Source organism: Schistocerca serialis, chromosome 2, assembly GCF_023864345.2.
Source record: "Schistocerca serialis cubense isolate TAMUIC-IGC-003099 chromosome 2, iqSchSeri2.2, whole genome shotgun sequence".
Classification (NCBI taxonomy): domain Eukaryota; kingdom Metazoa; phylum Arthropoda; class Insecta; order Orthoptera; family Acrididae; genus Schistocerca; species Schistocerca serialis.
In genome coordinates, this window is record NC_064639.1 from 1,161,150,197 (window position 1) to 1,161,172,807 (window position 22,611).

The window sequence follows — 22,611 nt, forward strand, 5'->3', positions numbered from 1 at the left end:
CATGGTGGACCCTGCATCGATTCTGCACGAATATGATGCTAACATCATTCTGCCATTCTTTAAAATTCCTCCACTAGTTAGTTTGTAGACAAAAGCCTTCTGTTTTCCATTCATTAAGTTATCTGGCTGACAGAGATGGCACTGATGTCAACTTTCATTTTTTGCATATGTAGATATGTGTTGGTCATTAGTATGCAAAATTATACATCTTCAAATAGTAATGATGCAGGCATTTTGATTAGATGACTAAGTGAATACTATTTTTGTACCCACATCAGATGTGCAAATTAACTGTACAAACATATCAATATGTGTAATGTTGTGCTCATCCAGCAATGGAGCTAGGATTCTTATGACAATGCAGGTCATACACTGCAGTTATGCAGCTTGGACTAAGGAATTGCAGGGATTCAGTATATTCACAAATTTGTTAGAATGAGATCACTCATAAACAGAAAGTTTAATTTGTGATATAGTGACTCACTTAGCCCCAGATGACGAGATCCTCATGCAAGATTTAAGTTAATAAGATCCCTCCCTATCTCAAGTGCTGCCAATTCTGAATGAATTTGAAATATTGCAAGCAGTGCAACCAAATTTGTCTGCATCTTTGATATTTCCCAGGTGGTCCAGAGCTGTAGTGATACAGTGCAGTGAGATGCGGCCATAGACTCTAAAATAGGGAATATGTTCCATTCAGCAGCAACCACCTAGCTGCATTCTCTACAACCACAAGCTGGTAGCAGGTGGTGTTCATGGTGATAAAATTTGTGTCCAAGTTGTCTAGATTGTTTTTCTTCACATTCCAAACAGGAATGTCCACATTATAAGGATGAGTATTGTGAGTGTCACATTGCAGCGGCATGCCACAGCACAACAGGCACCAAGCAGTGGTACCATTTGATGCACATTAATACCATTTGATGCACATTAATAATATTTCAGGCAGTGGTTATATGTTGTTGCCACATAAAATTTTGCAGCACGCAACAGTGCAATACATTCCAGTGACTTTTTTTTAGATACCAGTGTATCAGTTACGGTGATAAACCACCCAGAGTGTGCAAGGTACCTTGCTCAGTACAAAGCACACAAAGTCTCGGGCTGATGGCCACCGTAAGGTGCCACTTCTAGGTCATATGCAACTGATGATCACTTATCACCAGGCTTTTAAAATATTGTCATGTTTGGTCGCTGTGAATCTGTTGGTTGAGAATATATTTGACCTTGATGCATATTCTGCTTTTGGATTTTCATCACATTTTTAATAAACTCCATCAGCTCATCAGTAAGGTATGCTGTCATTGACATTTTTATACTTAATATCTGGTTTAGGGAAAGCAGTTGCTTTTCAGTCGCATATTGTCTTAAAGCCAGCAGCATGTCCAGGATTTTGCAAAGCCTACCTCATCCCACTGAACAATAAGTATGAAGTTAAGATTGTTGGGAAGGAAACATGAAGGCTACAATCAGGCAGACACTGATTCTTAACGCTAAACTCATTTAGACGAACTCTTTCCTAAAATTTCTGTTAGTAAACTATTCTACAAAATTGTTCTCACAAAGGCATGTTTTTAAGTGTGTCTCGATAAAGAATCACTGGAGATATTGGTCTTGATCGGGTAATTTACACTACATCAAATCAATATAACAGATTGCCTTTTGGCCTGTCTAGTGCCCTCGCCATATTCCAGAGATTTGTGTAACAGATTCTTGCCACAATTCTATATTGAGTAAATTACCCTATTGATATTCTGGGCACTAGCTGCACAACAGACAAACATTTGTGGATTATCCAAGCGGCTTTTGTGGCCTTTGCACATAAAGGACTTAAGTGTAACTTTTAAGATGCACCTTCTTCCAACATTTGCTCATTTATTTAGGTTATATCCTCAGCAAAAAGGGCCTTCTGCAAGCCACAGAATATGTAAAGGCTATTGGTCAAGAGTGCAACAAGGATTAGTACAGTGGCTGCATCAGTGACTGCATCACGTGGCCACAAATATGGACAGGGATAAATGTGATGCAGCTGTAAAAGATCTCAGACTATCAGACCACCTCTGTCAAATAACAACAGTAAAATCAGGCCTCAAATAATTCCCTAAACTACAAGCCTACAAGTGACATCTATCAGAAATCAAAATAAAAGATTTTTCAAAAGAATTAGCAAAACAAAGCTGGGATGAAATGTATAAGGAAACCAATGTGAATATGAAATTCTCTAAATTTTCCACATTATTTAAATTGAACTTTGAAAAGGCATTTCGAAAAGTATGCATGTCCGTATCAACATCTCACAAAAACAGATGGATAACAACAGGTATTGAGAAGTCCTCCCAAACACTTAAATGCCTTAGTTCCATGAGAAAGAGTCGCAATGATCCAGAATTCATAAATTTCTATCATAGGTACAAAAAGATCCATAGGAAAGTGCTGATTGCTGCAAAAAAGTCATTTAATGACAAAATAATATACAGGGTGTTACAAAAAGGTACGGCCAAACTTTCAGGAAACATTCCTCACACACAAAGAAAGGAAATATGTTATGTGGACTTGTGTCCGGAAAAACCCACTTTCCATGTTAGAGCTCATTTTATTACTTCTCTTCAAATCACATTAATCATGGAATGGAAACACACAGCAACAGAATGTACCAGCATGACTTCAAACACTTTGTTACAGGAAATGTTCAAAATGTTAGCGAGGATACATGCATCCACCCTCCGTCGCATGGAATCCCTGATGCGCTGATGCAGCCCTGGAGAATGGCGTATTGTATCACAGCCGTCCACAATACGAGCATGAAGAGTCTCTACATTTGGTACTGGGGTTGTGTAGACAAGAGCTTTCAAATGCCCCCATAAATGAAAGTCAAGAGGGTTGAGGTCAGGAGAGCGTGGAGGCCATGGAATTGGTCCGCCTCTACCAATCCATCGGTCACCGAATCTGTTGTTGAGAAGTGTATGAACACTTCGACGGAAATGTGCAGGAGCTCCATCGTGCATGAACCACATGTTGTATCGTACTTGTAAAGGCACATGTTCTAGCAGCACAGGTAGAGTATCCCGTATGAAATCATGATAACGTGCTCCCGTATGAAATCATGATAACGTGCTCCATTGAGCGTAGGTGGAAGAACATGGGGCCCAATCAAGACATCACCAACAATGCCTGCCCAAACGTTCACAGAAAATCTGTGTTTATGACGTGATTGCACAATTGCGTGTGGATTCTCGTCAGCCCACACATGTTGATTGTGAAAATTTACAATTTGATCACGTTGGAATGAAGCCTCATCCATAAAGAGAACATTTGAACTGAAATGAGGATTGACACAATGTTGGATGAACCATTCACAGAAGTGTACCCGTGGAGGCCAATCAGCTGCTGATAGTGCCTGCACACGCTGTACATGGTACGGGAACAACTGGTTCTCCTGCAGCACTCTCCATACAGTGACGTGGTCAACGTTACCTTGTACAGCAGCAGCTTCTCTGACGCTGACATTAGGGTTATCGTCAACTGCACGAAGAATTGCCTCGTCCATTGCAGGTGTCCTCGTCGTTCTAGGTCTTCCCCAGTCGCGAGTCATAGGCTGGAATGTTCCGTGCTCCCTAAGACGCCGATCAATTGCTTCGAACGTCTTCCTGTCGGGACACCTATGTACTGGAAATCTGTCTCGATACAAATGTACCGTGCCACGGCTATTGCCTCGTGCTAATCCATACATCAAATGGGCATCTGCCAAATCCGCATTTGTAAACATTGCACTGACTGCAAAACCAGGTTCGTGATGAACACCAACCTGTAGATGCTACGTACTGATGTGCTTGATGCTAGTACTGCAGAGCAATGCGTTGCATGTCAACACAAGCACCGAAGTCAACATTACCTTCCTTCAATTGGGCCAACTGACGGTGAATCGAGGAAGTACAGTACACACTGACGAAACTAAAATGAGCTCTAACATGGAAATAAGTATTTACGGACACATGTCCACATAACATCTTTTCTTTATTTGTGTGTGAGGAATGTTTCCTGAAAGTTTGGCCGTACCTTTTTGTAACACCCTGTATAATGCAGAGAATAGTCTGGGATGTTATGAAAAAGGAAATGGGGAGAAGCAAACAAATGCAGAACAACATACTGCTAAGGGAGGGGGATAAAGTAATAACTGATCCACAGCACTGAGCAAACTATGTAAACGAGCATTTCTCGAGTATTGCAGAGAAGTTACAGCAAAAATTCCCCAAAACAAATATAACACCTGTAAATAATGTTGCACTAAATACAATGATGTTACTTCCAACCACAGAGAATGAAGTCAAAAAAACTCTTCAAAAACTAAAAAATATGTGTACTGAAACAATACATAGAGATTATACAAGATCCCTTAACAAGTATAATAAATGATTCCTTCACATCAGGGACACTTCCAGAGCAGCAAAATCAGGGAAGAGTTGTAGCTTTGCTTAACAAAGGTAAAGAATACTAATGCTATGAATTTCAGTTTGAAGAGGGAAAATGACAAGTAAATTAAATGTAGATGGCACCTCTGTAGACTGTGTAACAAATACATATTTTCTAGGAATTGAATACTGATTCTCAGTTGAAGTGGTGTGAACACACAAAGGTACGTGCAAACAGAACGTCATCAGCATGTTATGCCCTTAGAATGCTATCATCAGTGTATAACATGCAGTGTGTTTTAGTTACATACTATTCATATGTACACTCAATTCATAGCTATGGAATTCTTTTTTGGGAAACAAACGCACAAAATATGAACACAATTTTCAAACTCCAGAAAAGAGCCATAAGAATAATAACTAAAAATACTAGTCGAGCTCATTGTAAAGATCTGTTCAAAAATACTGGGGATTTTAACTGCTCCATGTGAATACATTTACCAGTCAGTTATACACATCAAAAATAACATTGGTAATTACTGCACAAACAGCTCTGTCCATGACCATGGAACAAGGGCTAGACTCAATTTACATTTACCAAGAAAAAATAAACATATAACTCAAAACAGCATTTTCTACCAGGGAATAAAATTGTACAATAAATTACCAAAAGAGATTAAAGAAATTACAAAAATACACTTATTTAAAATGGCAGCTAAAAATTACTTGTTATGCAATACATCTTATACATTGAAGGACTACTTAGATAAAACAGAGTAGGGGTTTGGTAAAAAAAGTGTTATACAAATAAATAATAATAATAATTATAAAACATCCAACTATCCACATAGCATCTACACACTACATTTGTTCCTTCTTTTTTTGCTTTTCTAGAAAAACGTATCCCCAAGCTGTGCACAGCACAATGCTGACACCTCTTCCTGTTTCTGAGTTCAACATCTCACTCATTTTAGAGGAACGCTGACTCAGTTTTTCAGGATAGCAAATGGGAAGTTGCGGTACATAAAATGTCCAGAGATCACCAGTGTGTGTTTCCGTTTGTGTGTGTAGTGAGTGATGTGTTATGAAACAATGTGTGTGTAGTGTGTGCAGTGAGTGGTAGCGAGATATGACTGAACAGTGTGGCATTACATTATTTAATAAGTTATTTGTAAAAAAAAAGTATTGTATACCAAGTGTAAATCTAATGATTGGCTCTAACTAGATGTCTGTAAATGTATGTGTATACGAACTAGCTTACTTTAAATTGGTCTAAACTTGTAAATACTTTCAAATATCCTATATCCTTGTAGAAAGAGCTCTATGGATGAATAAAGCTACTACTACTACTACCACTACTACTACTACTATTCAGAATGTGCTTGTGCCTAAATCCATTAATCATCTGCCTGTATCTAGGAAAAATGAACTACTATGCATCCTAGCTGTTAAATTGTCTCCATAAGAAAGGTGCATCTTTTCAATAATAATCCACAGAGTGAAATCAGAGGTTAAAATCAGCTGTCCATAGACACACCTCCACATACCATATGGATTGTTCTCTCTCATAAGTTAAGAGAATAGAAAGGAGATGCAAATCGCATTTATGTCAAAGGAACTTACTCCACCACTGCTCGCAGATTGAAATAGAAGTGTTGGCCATGACATTTGGTAAACATACATCATGCATTTTTTTTAATTGGATAGATAAAAAAATCTACTCACCAAGCGGCGGCAGAACACACACATAAAAGAAGGTTACAATTGGGCTCAACCCTTCTGCCTGAGGAAGTAGCCACTCACTCAACTCTTCTGCCTGAAGAAGGAGCCAATGGCTCCAAAAGCTTGTCCAATTATAACCTCCTTTTATGTGTGTGTTCTGCTGCTGCTTGTTGAGTAGATTTTTTATCTATCCAGTACATTATATGGTCAAAATTAGATAGTTTTCCGTGTTATATCATGCATTTTTTGTATGATTGAAAATTTCATTTCATCTCTGATGATAAATCACTTTTTGGACCCACGGTTAAACTGACAGAGCATAAGGCGCACTACCTTCTTCGATAGGTCCCTACTTGGTCGAATTTCAATATTCCATTTATTATTGCATCTGTGCTTAGCATTCTAACACAGGTGTGCTATCTTAAGACCTGATGAGTCCAGATCTTGAATTTGACAGTCAGGAAATATTTTGTTTTCAGTTAGATAGCCAACTGGAGCGATCACTTAATGAGTTCCCTATCAAATTCCTTGGACACTGCAATGACAACTAAGTGTGACCAGTTTCATTAACAGGTCCTGCAATATGCCTGGTCATATTGGCCTCCCAAGCTTTCTGGTGCAGATGCCTTCATTGTTTATTTCACTGGTCACACCATCTTCAGGTTTGGCTAGATGTGATGCTCTTTATGGAAGATGCCAGGGCAGGTGCTGGTGCTGTTCTCCCAGCAGTGTTGGGTGCTTCAGCTCATGCACCAATCCCACAAGAGGAATTCCACAATGAAGAAACTGGCACACAGCTACGTCCACTGCCCCATATGGGCAACAATATCGAGCAGGTTGTGCGACAGTGTACTGTTTACCAAGCACACCAACCAGCCCCATCTGAGTCCTTCTTACTGTGGCCTGAATTGACACAGCCACTGAAGTGAGTTCGTGACAGCTTCACAGGCACTTTCCTGGGGTGCATGTGGCTCATCATCATCGACTTCTTCCCCCACTTCCCTTAAATGCTATCCATCTCCAGCAGACAACGGAAGCAGCAGTGGGAGCCCTGGTGCAGATCTTCGCAACAGAAGGTGCGTCCTGCATGCTGATCGCTGACAACAGGCCACAGTTCACATTGGACAGTTTCTGAAGCTTTTGACCAACAATAGTATTAAACATCTTACCACATATCCTTTCCATCCAACCCCAAATGGACTGCCATTATGTTTTGTTCACACCCTTGAGGATCAAAAGCTGAAAGCCTTCACGTCTGCTAAATCATCTTCAGCACTAAACTTCTCCGTGGCTTCTAACATGTCTGTACCGAACAATGGTTGAATCCCAGTGACCTCCTTCATGTATTTCCTCATAGGACATTCATGGATCACACCATTCTTTGTGGGTGCCATGGTACGTGCATACGCACATTTGGGTGGAATGCAGGGTGGACCTGGAGATCAATGGCAGACATGTATGTTGTAAATTACACGCAGAAAGGCTGCACTTCTTGTCCTACACTTTAGCTTCATATTCATACAGGAGAAAGAGCCATACAACTGGAATTTTAGCATTGGTCAAACACCAGTTGTGATGATATTCCGTCAATATTATTTTTTGCTGAAGTCACATTTACATGCCATGGAAACAATAACACAGATAATAACCAATAATAGTCCTGCAATAACCCTCATGATACAGTGGAAATGTTGTGTTGCGTAGTTTGATGTATTGATTATCTACATCTACCTTGATACTCTGCAAATCACATTTAAGTGCCTGGCAAAGGGTTCATCAAACCACCTTCACAATTCTCTATTATTCCAATCTCGTATAGTGCGCGGAAAGAGCGAACACCTGTATCTTTCTGTATGCGCTCTGATTTCCATTATTTTATCTTGGTGAGCGTTTCACCCTATATAGGTCAGTATCAACAAAATATTTTCACATTCGTATGAGAAAGTTGGTGATTGGAATTTCGTGAGAAGAGTCCGTCGCAACAAAAAACGCGTTTCTTTTAATGATGTCCACCCCAAATCCTGTATCATTTCTGTGACACTCTCTCCCATATTTCGTGATAATACAAAACATGCTGCCATTCTTTGAACTTTTTCAATGTACTCCATCAGTCCTACCTGGTAAGGATCCCACACGGCGCATCAGTGTAGGCAGTCTCGATAGAAGATCTGTTACATTTTCTAAGTGTCCTACCAATAAAACGGAGTCTTGGGTTAGCCTTCGCCACAACATTTTCTATGTCTTCCTTCCAATTTAACTTGTTCGTAATTGTAATACCTAGGTATTTAGTTGGATTCATAGCTTTTAGATTAGAATGATTTATCGTGTAACCAAAGCACTCATGTGGATGATCTCACACTTTTTATTATTTAGGGTCAACTGCCAATTTTCACACCATTGAGATATCTTTTCTAAATCATTTTGCAATTTTGTTTTTATCTTCTGATGATTTTATTAATCGATAAATGACAGCGTCATCTGCAAACAACCCAAAATGCCTGCTCAGACTGTCTCCCAAATCGTTTATATAGATAAGGAACAGCAAAGGGCCTATAACAATATCTTGGGGAACGCCTGCAATCACTTCTGTTTTACTCGATGACTTTCCATCAATTACTACGAACTGTGACCTCTCTGACAGGAAATCATAAATCCATTCACATAACTGAGATGATATTCCACAAGTGTGCAATTTCACTACGAGCCACTTGTGTGGTACAGTGTCAAAAGCCTTCTGGAAATCTAGAAATATGGAATTGGTCTGAAATCCCTTGTCAATAGCACTCAACACTTCATGTGAATAAAGAGCTAGTTGTGTTTCACAGGAACGATGTTTTCTAAACCCATGTTGACTGTGTGTCAATAGACAGTTTTCTTTGAGGTAATTCATAATGTTTGAACACAATATATGTTCCAAAATCCTGCTGCATATCGACGTTAATGATTTGGGCCTGTAATTTAGTGGATTACTCCTACTACCTTTCTTGAATATTGGTGTTACCTGTGCAACTTTCCAGTCTCTTGGTATGGGTCTTTCGTCGAGTGAACGGTTGCATATGATTGTTAAGTATGGAGCTAATGCATCAGCATACTCTGAAAGGAACCTAACTGGTGTACAGTCTGGACCAGAAGACTTGCTTCTATTAAGTGATTATGTTGCTTCACTACACCGAGGATATATACTTCTACGTAACTCATGTTGGCAGTTGTTCTCGATTCGAATACTGGAATATTTACTTTGTCTTCTTTTGTGAAGGGATTTCGGAAGGCTGATTTTAGTAACTCTGCTTTGGTAGCACTGTCTTTGATACTATCTCCATTGCTATCACCCAGAGAAGGCATTGATTGTCTCTTGCCGCTAACATACTTCACATAGGACCAGAATCTCTTTTGATTTTCTGCCAGGTTTGGAGACAAAGTTTCGTTGTGGAAACTGTTATAAGCATCTCGCATGGAAGTCCGCGCTAAATCTCAAGGTTTTGTAAAAGATGGACAATCTTGAGGATTTTGCGTCTGTTTAAATTTGGCATGTTTGTTTTGTTGTTTTTGCAACAGTGTTTAAACCTGTTTTGTGTACCAAGGAGGATCAGCTCAGTCGTTTGTTAATTTATTTGGTATAAGTCTCTCAATTGTTGCCGAGACTATTTCTTTGAATTTAGGCCACATCTGGTCTACACCCATCTGTCAGCCATTCCCCACCTGACACTTACATGCCAACTGCATTCAGCTCTTGCTCACACATCATGCTCAGCGATGACTCTGTCAGACAACCCTTACAACCCCCTTACCTCGGCCCCTTCTAAGTGCTCCGGAGGGGCGAGACGACATTTGACATCATGATAAAAGATCACCTGCAAACTGTTTCTCTACACAGGCTCAAGCCTGCCTTCATAGTCTGACCCCTCTCTGCCGTCCCAGTCAGACTGCGTGAGCAGGTGTTCTTCTGACAAACCCGTTAATGAGTCCATTCAACCTACGGTTGGGCTTTCTCCACCCAACGATTCACCACCGCAGTTCACGGGTTCCTCAGGCATGTCATCATCATTCCCAATCATAGGTTTTGAAGACATTACAGGTACTAGAGATGCGGACGCCCCGTCCTTCATTTTGCGCTGCAATGTACCACCTGACCACGTCGACGACGTGTTGATTATGGTGTTAGATAATCATGTGCTTGTACTGCTCACCAACAGCACAGACTTGACCTCACCAAGGAACTCAACGTCAAGATAGTGCACAGCTTGTCTTTCCCACAAGAGTGCGACCCGTCATGTGTTCGAGCTTTCATTTCTTCGGACGGCTCAGTCTGCATTCGGGGAAGGCTCACACACATCACCTCCTCTCCTGTACCACTACTCCCAAGTTAGCCTATGCATCATTCCCGCCCTCTGGTTTTCGGATTATGAGTTGGACCGGTGGTCATCTTCCGCACCTTCGCACGCCGACCCAATGGAGATGGAGCTTCCGGTTGTGCGCCTGCCGCCTCACACCACTCACACTGACGCTGACACCCACATGACCCCCCCGCCCCCTCAGGTCTCATAGGCCTCTTCCGTACTGTGGAGGGGTGGGAGGGCATGGGGGACTGTGTGGCGTCAATAGGTCACATCGACCACACAAATTACAATCTTTGGAATATTAACTGCTCTGATGAGCCGCCATGTTTAATTCAGTTTTCCTTCGTATTTCATGCAGTTTTCAAATGGATCAGTATTTATGGTAAAATATATGTGTATATAGAAGACTTGGGGACTGTTTATTACATATATTACGATTCATATCCAGAGTCCCATAAAAGGAAGAGGTGCATGAGTTACAAAGTCAGTCTGAATTATTGTCTTTCGGAAGTTGTTTTTGTGAGAGTCTTTCAGATGCTGTCAAATGGCCAATGTATATTCCACCACTGTACATGACAATCAGCCCAAGTATACGGCGAGAAAAATGATATGCTCTGTGTTTTATTTAATAATTAGTACAACAGTGACACCAAATTCTGGGACTTTCTCAAGCAAAACCCCCTGCGGATATTAAAGTTGAGTATCCCATCATATGGGACAGCTAAATTATTATGTGTACTTTCATTAACTGTGATTAAAATTTTCTAGTTTTCACTCATTGTTGTACTTGTGAATGGTGGAGGCCCAAATTATTAAGTTGCTCCAGTGATATGATTGAGAATTCAGTATTACCACTGACCGACTACAGATAGAATGAGAGAAACTGTAAATTTTTTCTCACTCAGCATCAGTGGTAATCAAAATGCTTCCCTCCTCACACACATTTAAGGATGGCATTTTACAGTGCACTGACCAACATTGTCAATAGTTTCATAAACAGAAATCCATATGCAAGACTCCCCAATAGCTGTGCATTCTGTGCAATGGGTCACTGTAAGATGAATCCACATAATTTTTAGGTAATGTTGACTCTGCAGGAACAAACTGATTGGCAGTGCTTCTCAAGAAAACAATTTAAAATGGAATTTTTTTGTTTTTGAAAAGGGGTGTTTACAGCCTCAAGAGTATGGCATAAGACACTGCAAAACTGGTTCTTTTTTGTGGATTCATCAGCTACCTTAATTAAAAGCATTTGCTTTAGTCTTTCTTTCTGCCAACATTTTCTTTAAGTACCACTGCATGCTGGCAGACTTTTCTATCACTGGGAACCTAATACAAGAAAGAAACAAGGTGCTACAATGAAGGGCACATAAAAAGTATTTGGTTTTGTTAAGGGACACTGCACTTAATTTTGGAAAAATAAAATTTAAAAAAACATACAATACAGTCTAGCAACTTTAGTTTTAGAACTATCCTCAATCCTGAACAGATGTTCGTTACAACTCAAAACTTACAAAAAAATGAAACCTAGGTGCATCATTTTAAAAATATTTATGCCTTGTCCTACCAGTGTGACATTTTCACATTGCTTACTTTTCCTTTATATCAAAGGTGGACTCAGCAACTTTAAAATTATAATAAAAGTGAACAGCTGAGTCTAGTTCAGCTTTAAACAATATTTAGAAAATAATCTGCTTCACATATGCTGAGCTGTTGAAAGATGTGAGAAGGAATTTGCAATTCCAAAATGACTTGAGAAACCAGCCCCAGATCTATGATATTTCTGGACCTGGGGCAACAAAAACTTGATCGAGCATTCGCCACAGGACATCAAAAGTTTAAAAAAAATAAAAAATATGTTCATGTTGTAGTGCAAATCTTTCTGAAGAGGTTGATACATAAAACATATACACTCAAGGAAACATAAGATGTTATTTGGTCTTAAGTGTGCTAAACTACAGTGCCATGCCTCTTCACACAGCATTCTTCTATTGCATGTCAAACAAGCATATTTTGTAATGGAAGCCATCAAACCTATATTCAGGACAATGTTGTTATTGTTGGGGTTTTTTTTGTTTTTTAGGAAAAAGCTCCCCACAGTGAATACTGGGTTGGATTCTTTGTGACCAGGAGAATAGGAACTCTTCAGAAAATTTGCACTTTTCATTGCCTGTTAGCTAATAACTTTCTCTTTTGGTGATGTAAAATTAAATAAGACAAGAGACAAGGATCCATTACACATTTCTTCAATCCTTGGGTCCCAGCACTTTTATTCTCCGTAATCTTGTTACAGCTTTACACAATGTGCTTTCCTTTCTGCAAAAGAATCATTTATCTCATTGAAGTTCCTTCAAATTTTTAGCTACATCAAAAATCAAAATGTTGTTGTCTAATATTAAGAAAGCTGTTAATACGAGTAGTACCCAAGACTAGTGTGTTTTCTCGATTTGATTACATCTATTTTGTCACTGCCTGATAGATAAAATGAAATAGGCCTTTCTAATATTCTAACAATTGTAACACATGCGAGCTTTTTTGGCACAAATGATCATTGTTATCTACCTCATTTACATAAATAACACAACAGAATATAATTCATGAAGTATCAATATCAAATGCCTATGAGACCTGCTACAAGCAAAAAGTTTCATATTAGGAAATAGTTCCACATTTCAGTCATATGCTCCAGTTTCTCAAGCACGAGATCAAAAAGCAGCAATAGAACGAAATTTTTATATAAATTTGGAATCATAACATTATTTTGTATAATTTACATGATGTCCCTGTTTCTTTTCCTTCCTCATTCTAGCAAACAATCTTGTCATCACTAATTCCTGCCATTGTCAAAACTTTTTCTCTAGTTAACTTCATTAACCCTGCCACAATCACTGGTTTAGTTATCCCATGTTTATTCTCCAGTTAGGCGTCATTACATGTTTGTACAACACATTTTCCGTGCTATTCCAAGAACAGAACTTAAGCAGCTGCTAACCGGGGTCTGTACAACTGGCCCTTAGTAGGGGAGTGCTCTGGCAAAAATTTTCTGTAAAAATTTCATTTTCTTGGCTTCACTAAGAAGATAATATGTAAACTTTCTCATTAGAGACTGGTGTTCACCAGTTAGGATTTATTCAGCTTAGCTGGTATAGCCCCGTCCCATTTTGTCTGCAGAGAAGTTTTTTATTTCTTGATGCGATGGGGATTCCCTAGTCACAGACATCACATACACTATGCTCGCATTCAAAAATCAACTTATGATTTGTTCAGAAATCAACTTAGAATGTATTCAAAAATGTTCAAGAACAAACAGGTATGCATTTCAAAATCATACGAATAATCAATAGATGATGTGCACTGGATGCTTGGTGCTTTGTGAAACACAGTCTTTTTCTTCACGGATATGAATTTGGTGCACCCTGAAATTGCCACCCGGAACAGATACCCCGGCTTGCCCCCCACCCCCTCCCGTACATCCAGTTCTGTGAGAACTAGAAGGCATAAAAACATAACAACTAATCTCTCTGTTGCATGCTTTTCAGAATATAATCTACAATCTGTCATACAGTGCAGTAAGGTTGGCAGCCTCTGTCTTATACGACTAAGCTTTGAACTAGTTGTTTTCAGCATTTTCTTCTGTTTAACTATTCACACACTGAAACTAGAATAGATTTTGAACAGTGAACATGTTACACATTATACGCTTGTCAGTTCATTACTTACTAGTTTAGTTTGGCGGGTGGATAACAAAACTTTGACAAGGGCCTTGCTTCCCTACAATGAGAGCCCACATATCACCAAGAGGAGAGGTGAGGCTTTTTTTCACTACAATGGCTAGAAACCTGTAACTCTCCTCTTGTACTTTTTTTTTCATCTGAGGTCAGTTCAAGCCCTATGAAAAACTTTCTTTGTGGAAAATGGCAGTCGACCAGGACTCTATAAGCTACAGATTTTTTTTCAGATATCACCTTGAATCCTGCAATCCTCAAAGCTTCCAAACAATTATAATCATTTGAAAATACAAGAATTTTATCTTACACTAAAGAAATAGGTATATTTTAGGATTTTGCAAAAACAGACAAAATAGGCTGTTTTAGGTGCTATGAAATTAAGGGAACCTCACATAGCGAGCATAATTTGTTCCAGTATGTTACTTATTTACTGCAAAACTATCATTAAATGAAACAATTTATCTGACTTAAATTAATATAAAATCTGATAACACGTTTCATGCGGAACAAGTTCTAAGAGTTTCATCTTATTCATGCCAGTTATTCAAAGAAAATTAAACTTACTGTTTTATGTTCTTTATTATTCATAACACATAACAAATTCTTTTTAGTAGGAAGCTATCTATAGAAAATGCAACACAGCGTTATCGTCAAATAAATTTGTGGCACATGCAGCCACTACTTTGTCAGGGTGATGATTTTCAATGTACAATGCAACCTCTTCCCATGCTTTCATTATTTCTCTTATTGTGCCAGAAGACTGCTGATTTGCTGTTACTGCCTCCTCCTCCTCCTCTGAGCAACTCCTCTCCACAACTTCCCGCTGCGAAACTCACTGCAACTCCATTAGCTCTTCAGTGGTCATTTCTTGCCTGCAATCTTCCACAAGCCATCTACTTCTAGTCCCATTCTTTTGACCAAAGACACAACCTTGTTGACTACAGGCTCCACAGGTACTGACTCAAATGCCTCAGAGTCACACTCGACAGTGCACTCCTGACAAAGCTTCTCCCAAGCTTTTTCGATCATTTGATGCAGATAGCGATGTTGTAGCGATATTTCCAAAAGTCTCTGAGAGTGATAATGGTAGCTTCAGTCAACTCAAAGCAATACTTGAAGAGTGCTTTGGTGTAGAGCTTCTTAAAGTTAGAAATAATCTGCTGGTCCATAGGCTGGAGTAATGGAGTGATGTTGGTAGGCAGAAACTGGATGCTGATGAACTGAAATTCTTCAAGGAGGTGGTCTTTTAGTCCTGTACAATGGGCAGGAGCATTGTCCATAACAAGCAAGACATGAAATGGCAAATTCACCTCAAGCAGATATTTTTTCATTGTAGGACCAAACACTTCATTGATCCACCACAAAAAAGATCACAGGTCACCCAAGCCCTTTTCTTTTTTTTTTTTTTTTTACCTCCACATCACATTTAACCTGCTCTTCTGGACTTTACACTTCTTGAAGGCTCGTGGAGTTTCTGAATGGTATGTATGTATGTACGTATGTATTCAACCGGGGACCTAGAAACAGCAGAGATGCTTCGTCCCGCCATAGCCCTCAGTGGTTCACAACCCCACAACAGGCCACAGCAGTCCACCTACCCCACTACCGACCCACCTTGAACCCAGGGTTATTGTGCTGTTTGGCCCCCTTGTCAGTGTAACTCCAAATGTTTGCGTGGTAGAATAATTATAGTGTACGCATATGTGTAAATGGTCTTTGCGCAGCAATCACTGACATAGTGTAACTGAGGTGGAATAAGGGGAACCAGCTCACATTCACTGAGGTAGATGGAAAACTACCTAAAAAACCATCCACAGGCTGGCCAGCACACTGGACCTCGACACTAATCCACCGGGCGGATTCGTGCCAAGGACCAGCATGCCTTCCCACTTGGGTAGCAGTGCGTTAGACCACTTGGCTAGCTGGACGGGCTTTTTCGAATGGTAAGCAAGCAGCATTTAATTTTCAAATCACCACTTGCACTGGCACAGAACAGCAGAGCAAGATGGTCTTTCAGTGGCTTGTGACTGGGCAGTGCATTCTCCTCTGCTGTTTTAAAGGTATTCTTCGGCATCTTTTTCAGAATAAACCCATCTTGTGACAATTTAAAACCTGTTGCAGCAAATAACCCTCAGAATCTATGTGCATCTTGAAGTTGCTGATGAAGTTCTCTGCTGCCTTTATGTCAGAGCTGGCTGCTTTGTTTTGCCTCACAATGTCGTTGATGCCAGTTCTTCTCTTAAACTTCTTGAACCAGCTACAGCTTCCCTTAAACACTTCTTTGGGCACTGATGATCCTGGCACCTTCTTAACGAGGTCAGCAAAAATCATTCCTGCCTTCTCACAAGCAATGTTCTCGTTAACAGAGTCACTTTGCAATTACTTTTCATTTATCCATACAAGGAGCAACCTTTCGACATTGTCCAGAATACAAAACCATTGTTTACATACTCTTGACATTTCCTTTGAAGCATCTATCTTCTTAATCTTGTCCTTGTTCTTGAGGATAGTGCAAATAGTTGATGCAGACTGATTGTATATGCATTCCAAATCACCAATGATCACACCATGTTCGTGTTTTTCAATGATTTTATGTTTCATTTCTAAGGTCATTTTCTTTCTCTTATGGTCGTCTTCTTGCAGCTTTATCTTCGGGGACTTTTCTATGAAGGTTATTAAAATTTGCGCACAAAAAAAAAAAAAAAAAAAAAAAAAAAAAAAAAAAAAAATACATTGTGTGAACACAAGTTTAGAAAAATGTGTGATCACAAGCTGCATTAAGACTGTACCAGAAAGAGCACAAAACCCATACAGCAATACGGACTAAAGACATTGTTCATATGCTGCTGCCAAAAATGAAAGGTGTTTATATTGTTGAACATTTCACCTGTTGCATGCGAATGGTTGGTGATGTCACAGTAAATTATCAGCACTCATTATGCAAAACATCACTCATCAAGTGAGTCTTTTTTTTACGATTTTTTTCTTGTTTTGCAAATTGCGCATTATGGGAGGTGCTCATTAAGTGAAGTTCCACTGTACTCACAAAGGATATTCAGGTGTGTGTGTGTGGTGTGTGTGTGTGTGTGTGTGTGTGTGTGTGGGTCTGTGTATTTGATCTATGCTAGTTTTGGTATTGTTGAAGTGTTATGATGTACGTAGCACAGTGGTGTGTTAACAATATCTGGAGCATAGCAACATAAAGCTATTCATATACCTGTATAATGGTTAGTGAGAGTATTTGAGAGAATGTGGATTACTAAAATGAAATAAACTATGCTACCTTTTGGGAACAATATTATGCTGTACATACCTTTCCCGCACCTACTGGACCTATAACAGCACACAAATTCCCAGGCAGGACTTCCATACTGATATTTGTTAATGTTTCTGTTATAGATGATGGAGACCATTTAGCAGAACACTTCTTCATTTGTACCCCTGTCTTCGTTTCTTTGAGTTTTTCTTTATCACTTTCTCTTAATGTGACTGGTGCTGGTAGTACTGGTACATGTTCCTCTTGCAACAAAAATTCCTGCAACATGAATATAGAATAGAATACAGTTATTGTTACTAGTTAAGATGAAAAACTTTCAAAATATTCCTGTAATAAAAACATTGCAAAAAAAGGAATTAGTTACATGAGAGTAGGCATTACTTGGTTTAAAGATTGGAAAAAGTGGGTACTGTTTCAAACTAATTACACTAGTCTTACACTAAGACAAACAACAATATTTCTTGAAATCTGAAAGGGCAGCTAAATATTGCATTTTGAAAATAATCTCACCTGGCAAAATATTCACCCCACCCCTAAAGTCCCACAATTTTAACTTTTAAGTGCTATAGGCATACAGCTGGACAAAAGTTCCATGTGACCCACACTCCAACCTCCTCTGTTCACATAAGTCATGGCAGCAAAGTGGTGTGTATGTGCCAGTTGGTTGTACGCAATCAGCACTGTAAGATGGGTCAACGATGAGGTATGACAGAATGACAGAAAAAAGCTATCAATTTGGATGTGTCCATGAGCATATAGTGAAGGAATTTGATTTGTTGCTGTATCAGTGTAAACTGTCCACTGTGTTTAGAACCAACGATGTAGCACCTGCAGCTATTTAACACAGTATAACAACAGCAGTCATAAAAAGATACTACTTGGCAGGGACCAGAGATGAGAGTCACATCTTATCAATGACAACTGGTTTTAAACCCATCAGGAATTGCTTCTGCCAGTGAATTAATGCCAAATTTAACCACTTTCTGAGCAGAAAATGAAGGGAACCACTCACAATGGACACTTGGAGTAAGGTACCTTGTCATTTATTTCATCTTTAGTGTAGATATATGACAGAAAATCATGGACAGTGCAAAAGAAACAGAAAAAATACTTGAATAATTTTTAAATATGGTTGAGGGGGGAAATTGTTAAAGCAAAGTGGACTAAAGATTGATTAATACAGAGGTACTTCAAAGAATAAGGGAAGAAAGAGAAATGTAGGAAGTGCTAAGAATGAGAAAAACATACCAACTCTGAGGCATATATTGCAAAGAAACTCATAATGTACAAATGAGTAAGTAGAGTATTCAAATTAAGAAAAATGGTCACTGACAGTTTCCATACACTTGGTGCAGATTCCTCATGTGTTCACAACAAAATTTTGTAAATGCCTCTATGGCACACCCTTTCATTGCTCTATAGATGGCTATCATTTTCACCTACAGCTGTTTGTACTTCACAGTTCAAGCTGTCAAAAGTGCTCCTAGATGTCAGGGATTTCCTTAAGTTGACATCACTGTAGAAGTGTCTTAGCAATAAAGAAGAAAAGTATGAAAACATCATGCATGATGTGGCATTTCTTCATATGTCTCAGTGTTTATGACATCATATCTTTTGAACTATGTGTTGCACATGATGTATTTATGTAGGTACATTCAGCAGTTTATGTGAATACTGTCAGCAAAATTTGCTGCAAATAGAGTAAGTAGCAACAAAGTAATAATTTTAAATGTCCTGCAGGATGTGGCAGTTTTTCATGCATCTCACTGTTTATGACATCATATTTCCTGATATATGTGTCATACATGATATAATTTTGTAAGTACATTCAGAGGCATATGTGGACACTGTTTCCAAATAGAATTAGTAAAAAGAAGTAATAAATTTAAACGGCATGCACCATGTGACAGTTTTTCATGCATCCTAGTCTTTATGACATCATAACTCCTGAACTATGGGAGGTAGGTTGTTCTTACCCCCATGGCAGTTGTTGCCTGACAGTAAGGGATGTGTGTACCAAGTTTGGTTGAAATTGGCCCAATGGTTTAGGATACTTGGAAAACACTTACACACGGATGCCCACGTAGCAGTGGTCATGTAAGTGGTTACTGCAAGTTGTGTTTTTCTGTCACTATATTCATGTGCTAAGCTGCTGAACCCACACTTATCACTGACATCTTGAATAGCAAAGTTCATTTTCTCTAATGCTATGTAGCATAGTAATATGGAGGTACTGTTTGATTTCTGTTTTTTTCTATATACATCTGTCACTGTACTTGAATTTGACAATAACGAAGAATGTGATTACCTGAATTCTGAAGATTGAAACTTTGGCCTCTGCTGACATTTGCATTGCTAGTGGAAGACATAAGGCCAAACAAAGTTGCAGAAGGTTGAAAAATTGTGCTAAAGTGAAAACCTGAAAAAAAAAGTAAAATCAGAGTAAAGAAACTTCATTCTGAAAATGGGAGAGTAATATGTTCATTAAAATATGTTGATAATTATACATACTATATCAGCTGTTATAACATTTCCAAGAAGAGCATAGGCAACAACAGTGATATATAAAGATGTTCTTTCAGTAAAAACCATAAATGCCATACTGTAACCTCTCAGATAATTGGCTCCTCTAAGTACTTTGACTTCATTCCTGAAAAGATAAAGCTAGAATGAAGGAAAATCTGTAGCTTATGTAGAAATAACTTTCTTAAAGAAACACCTTAGTAAGATAAAAGAGGCTATCTACACACACAACTTTTAAACATAGATACAAAAGGAACACAAATATCCACTTTAATAATTCAATATCAGTAACAATGTAAAATTCATTCTAAACTTAAAAATGAAAAATAGTAGTTAACTGAATATCCACCTGCAGATGAACTGCAGTTTGCAGTAATTTGATATTGGATATGAAAATGACAATAACAAAGGTCGAAACCAGTTATCCAAATAAACATAAACCCAGACTGGTCTGCCTTTTTCTATTATATTATATTTGGTAATAGTGTCCTTAAATGCCTTGTCTTCAACTAAAATTTCTGAATTTGTATATGTACAAATGGGTCCTCCCCTTTTTTTCCTTTAGGCCTACTGTTTAAGATATATAGGTTACATTCTTCATTTGCACCTGCATCTGCGTATTCTTTGCAGTGTTATAATTATAACTGTAGTTGTTATTAATAGTGCATTATTTTTGCACCTCTCAGATTTTTCTATGTAGTTTTGGACAAGAGTGTTCACAATGAACACAGTTGAAATTTACTTCAGAACTCCAGAAATTTCTTTTCCCTTATGCTCCTTCTCAACAGACAATATTAGTGCTGCCTCTATTTCACTTTGCATTTTCTCTGTTTCATCATCAACAGCCTCTGATTTATGCACGTAGATTCGTTTGAGAATGGCTGACAGTGGCTTTCATTCCAGTTCTAATTGTACGATCAACTGTTCATTCACTATGTTGTTTGTAATAGTTTTATTTGAGGTATATCTTGTTGTCCATATAATCACAGATAAGTCCCTGCAGCCACACAATTGTCTGTGTCCTCGGTAGCTCAGTCAGATAGAGCGTCTGCCATGTAAGCAGGAGGTCCCGGGTTCGAGTCCCGGTCGAGGCACACATTTTTCAATTGTCCCAGTTGATATTTATCAATGCCTTTAAGCAGCTAAACGTCTGCATTTCATTACAATTTCATAGCAGAAGTATGTCTGACAGTGTCAACAAATTTAAAAATGACTGAAACAAAAATGGCAAAGAAGAGTCAAAATCAGAGCAGGAAATGAAAATGATCACCTGTAACATATTGCTCACACAGTTATTTATCCTATCTAGCATCAGCACAGCACTAACATCTTCACAGCTATCATTACTGCTGTTTAGACTTTTTCTTGGACTGGCAAGACATTTACATTTTTATCTGCAAGTCCATTCTTCAACTCATTCCACAATTATTTTTAGTTTTGCTATGCTAGCTGAAATATATTCACCTGGTATCCAAATAAAGAAAAAAAGTCTGTATAAATTTTTAACAACTGATGTGACGTAATTGCTGCTTTAAGGAATCTGATGTACCACTAGCTGTTTTCTTGTATTCTACCATTTGATACACCTCATCACTAATATTACTTGTCATCATACATTTTGCATAACTGTTTCCCTTACAATAAAAATCATACTTTTTCTTGCAGTTCTTGTGATTTTTATTCATAATTCTGTAACACTTTCTTCCAGTGGCTGGGTCTTCACTAATCTCTTGTCAGTGACATGCAAAACACCTTCATTGTTGCATAGCAAGTTTCATACTTTTCTTTTCCAGATTGGCCAGTCTACAGTTAGTAGTTTAAACACAGATTCTTTCTAGCCAGATCGCCTGATGACACAGTTTGCCATCACATAAATCAGGAAGATGATTCCAAGTTTTCCTTAATACTCAGCAATGTCTGTGAATATGCTTTTATTAAATGTGATAAGATACAACCACCGCCTGCCAATGGCAAATTTGATACAGAAAAAAAATCTTGTTCCAATGATTAGTTAGGCCACTGGAACAGCAGATACAGCAAGTAGTATACACAGAAAAATTGGGCAGCAGGATGCCTTCAATCAGCAATGACTTAACATGGAAATGACATGTGGGAAATCAAATTATAAATAGTGTACAGAACTTTTCAAATTACGCAATAACAGCAATGCTAACCTGCCATAGCAATCAGTTGCCAAAGGGAACCAAGCACTGAAGTTAGCAAATAATAGTGATTTCACATTTAAACACCTAGGTGCATCAACTGGCAGGAGTATGCCAGCTGTATACACCATATGTGCTCCCAGCAGCCAAGACTACTAGCTACAAGAAAGAACAGACATCACTGGAGAGTTTCTGTGAAGTTTTGAAGGTAGGAGATGAGGTCCTCGTAGAATTAAAGCTGTGAGGATGGGTCGTGAGTCTTGCTTTGGTAACTCAGTCAGCAGAGCATGTGCTCTTGAAAGGCAAAGGACCCAACTTCAAGTCTCAGTCTGGCGCAAAGTTTTAATTTGCCAGGAGGTTTCATATCAGCGCACACTCCACTGCAGAATGAAAATTTCATTCTGGAATCATTGTGTTGGTTTCACACACACTACAGGAATCACACACACCAAT

General features: G+C 38.7%; 1 protein-coding gene and 1 non-coding gene across 3 annotated transcripts in view; one reads left to right on the top strand and one right to left on the bottom strand.

Annotated features, from left to right (window-relative positions):
• LOC126458622 (probable multidrug resistance-associated protein lethal(2)03659) overlaps nt 1–22,611 on the bottom strand; it is a 287,255-nt gene that overhangs the window by 97,754 nt on the left and 166,890 nt on the right. For both annotated transcript variants that reach the window (XM_050095789.1, XM_050095788.1), the window contains exons 7-9: nt 19,985–20,123; nt 19,782–19,892; nt 17,510–17,731 (exon numbers count right to left, since the gene is read on the bottom strand). In XM_050095789.1, the coding sequence (XP_049951746.1) occupies nt 17,510–17,731; nt 19,782–19,892; nt 19,985–20,123 (472 nt within the window). The remainder of the gene's footprint in view (nt 1–17,509; nt 17,732–19,781; nt 19,893–19,984; nt 20,124–22,611) is intronic.
• On the top strand, nt 21,017–21,090 carry Trnat-ugu (transfer RNA threonine (anticodon UGU)). Its single transcript has one exon. It is a non-coding gene; the product is annotated as a tRNA-Thr (tRNA).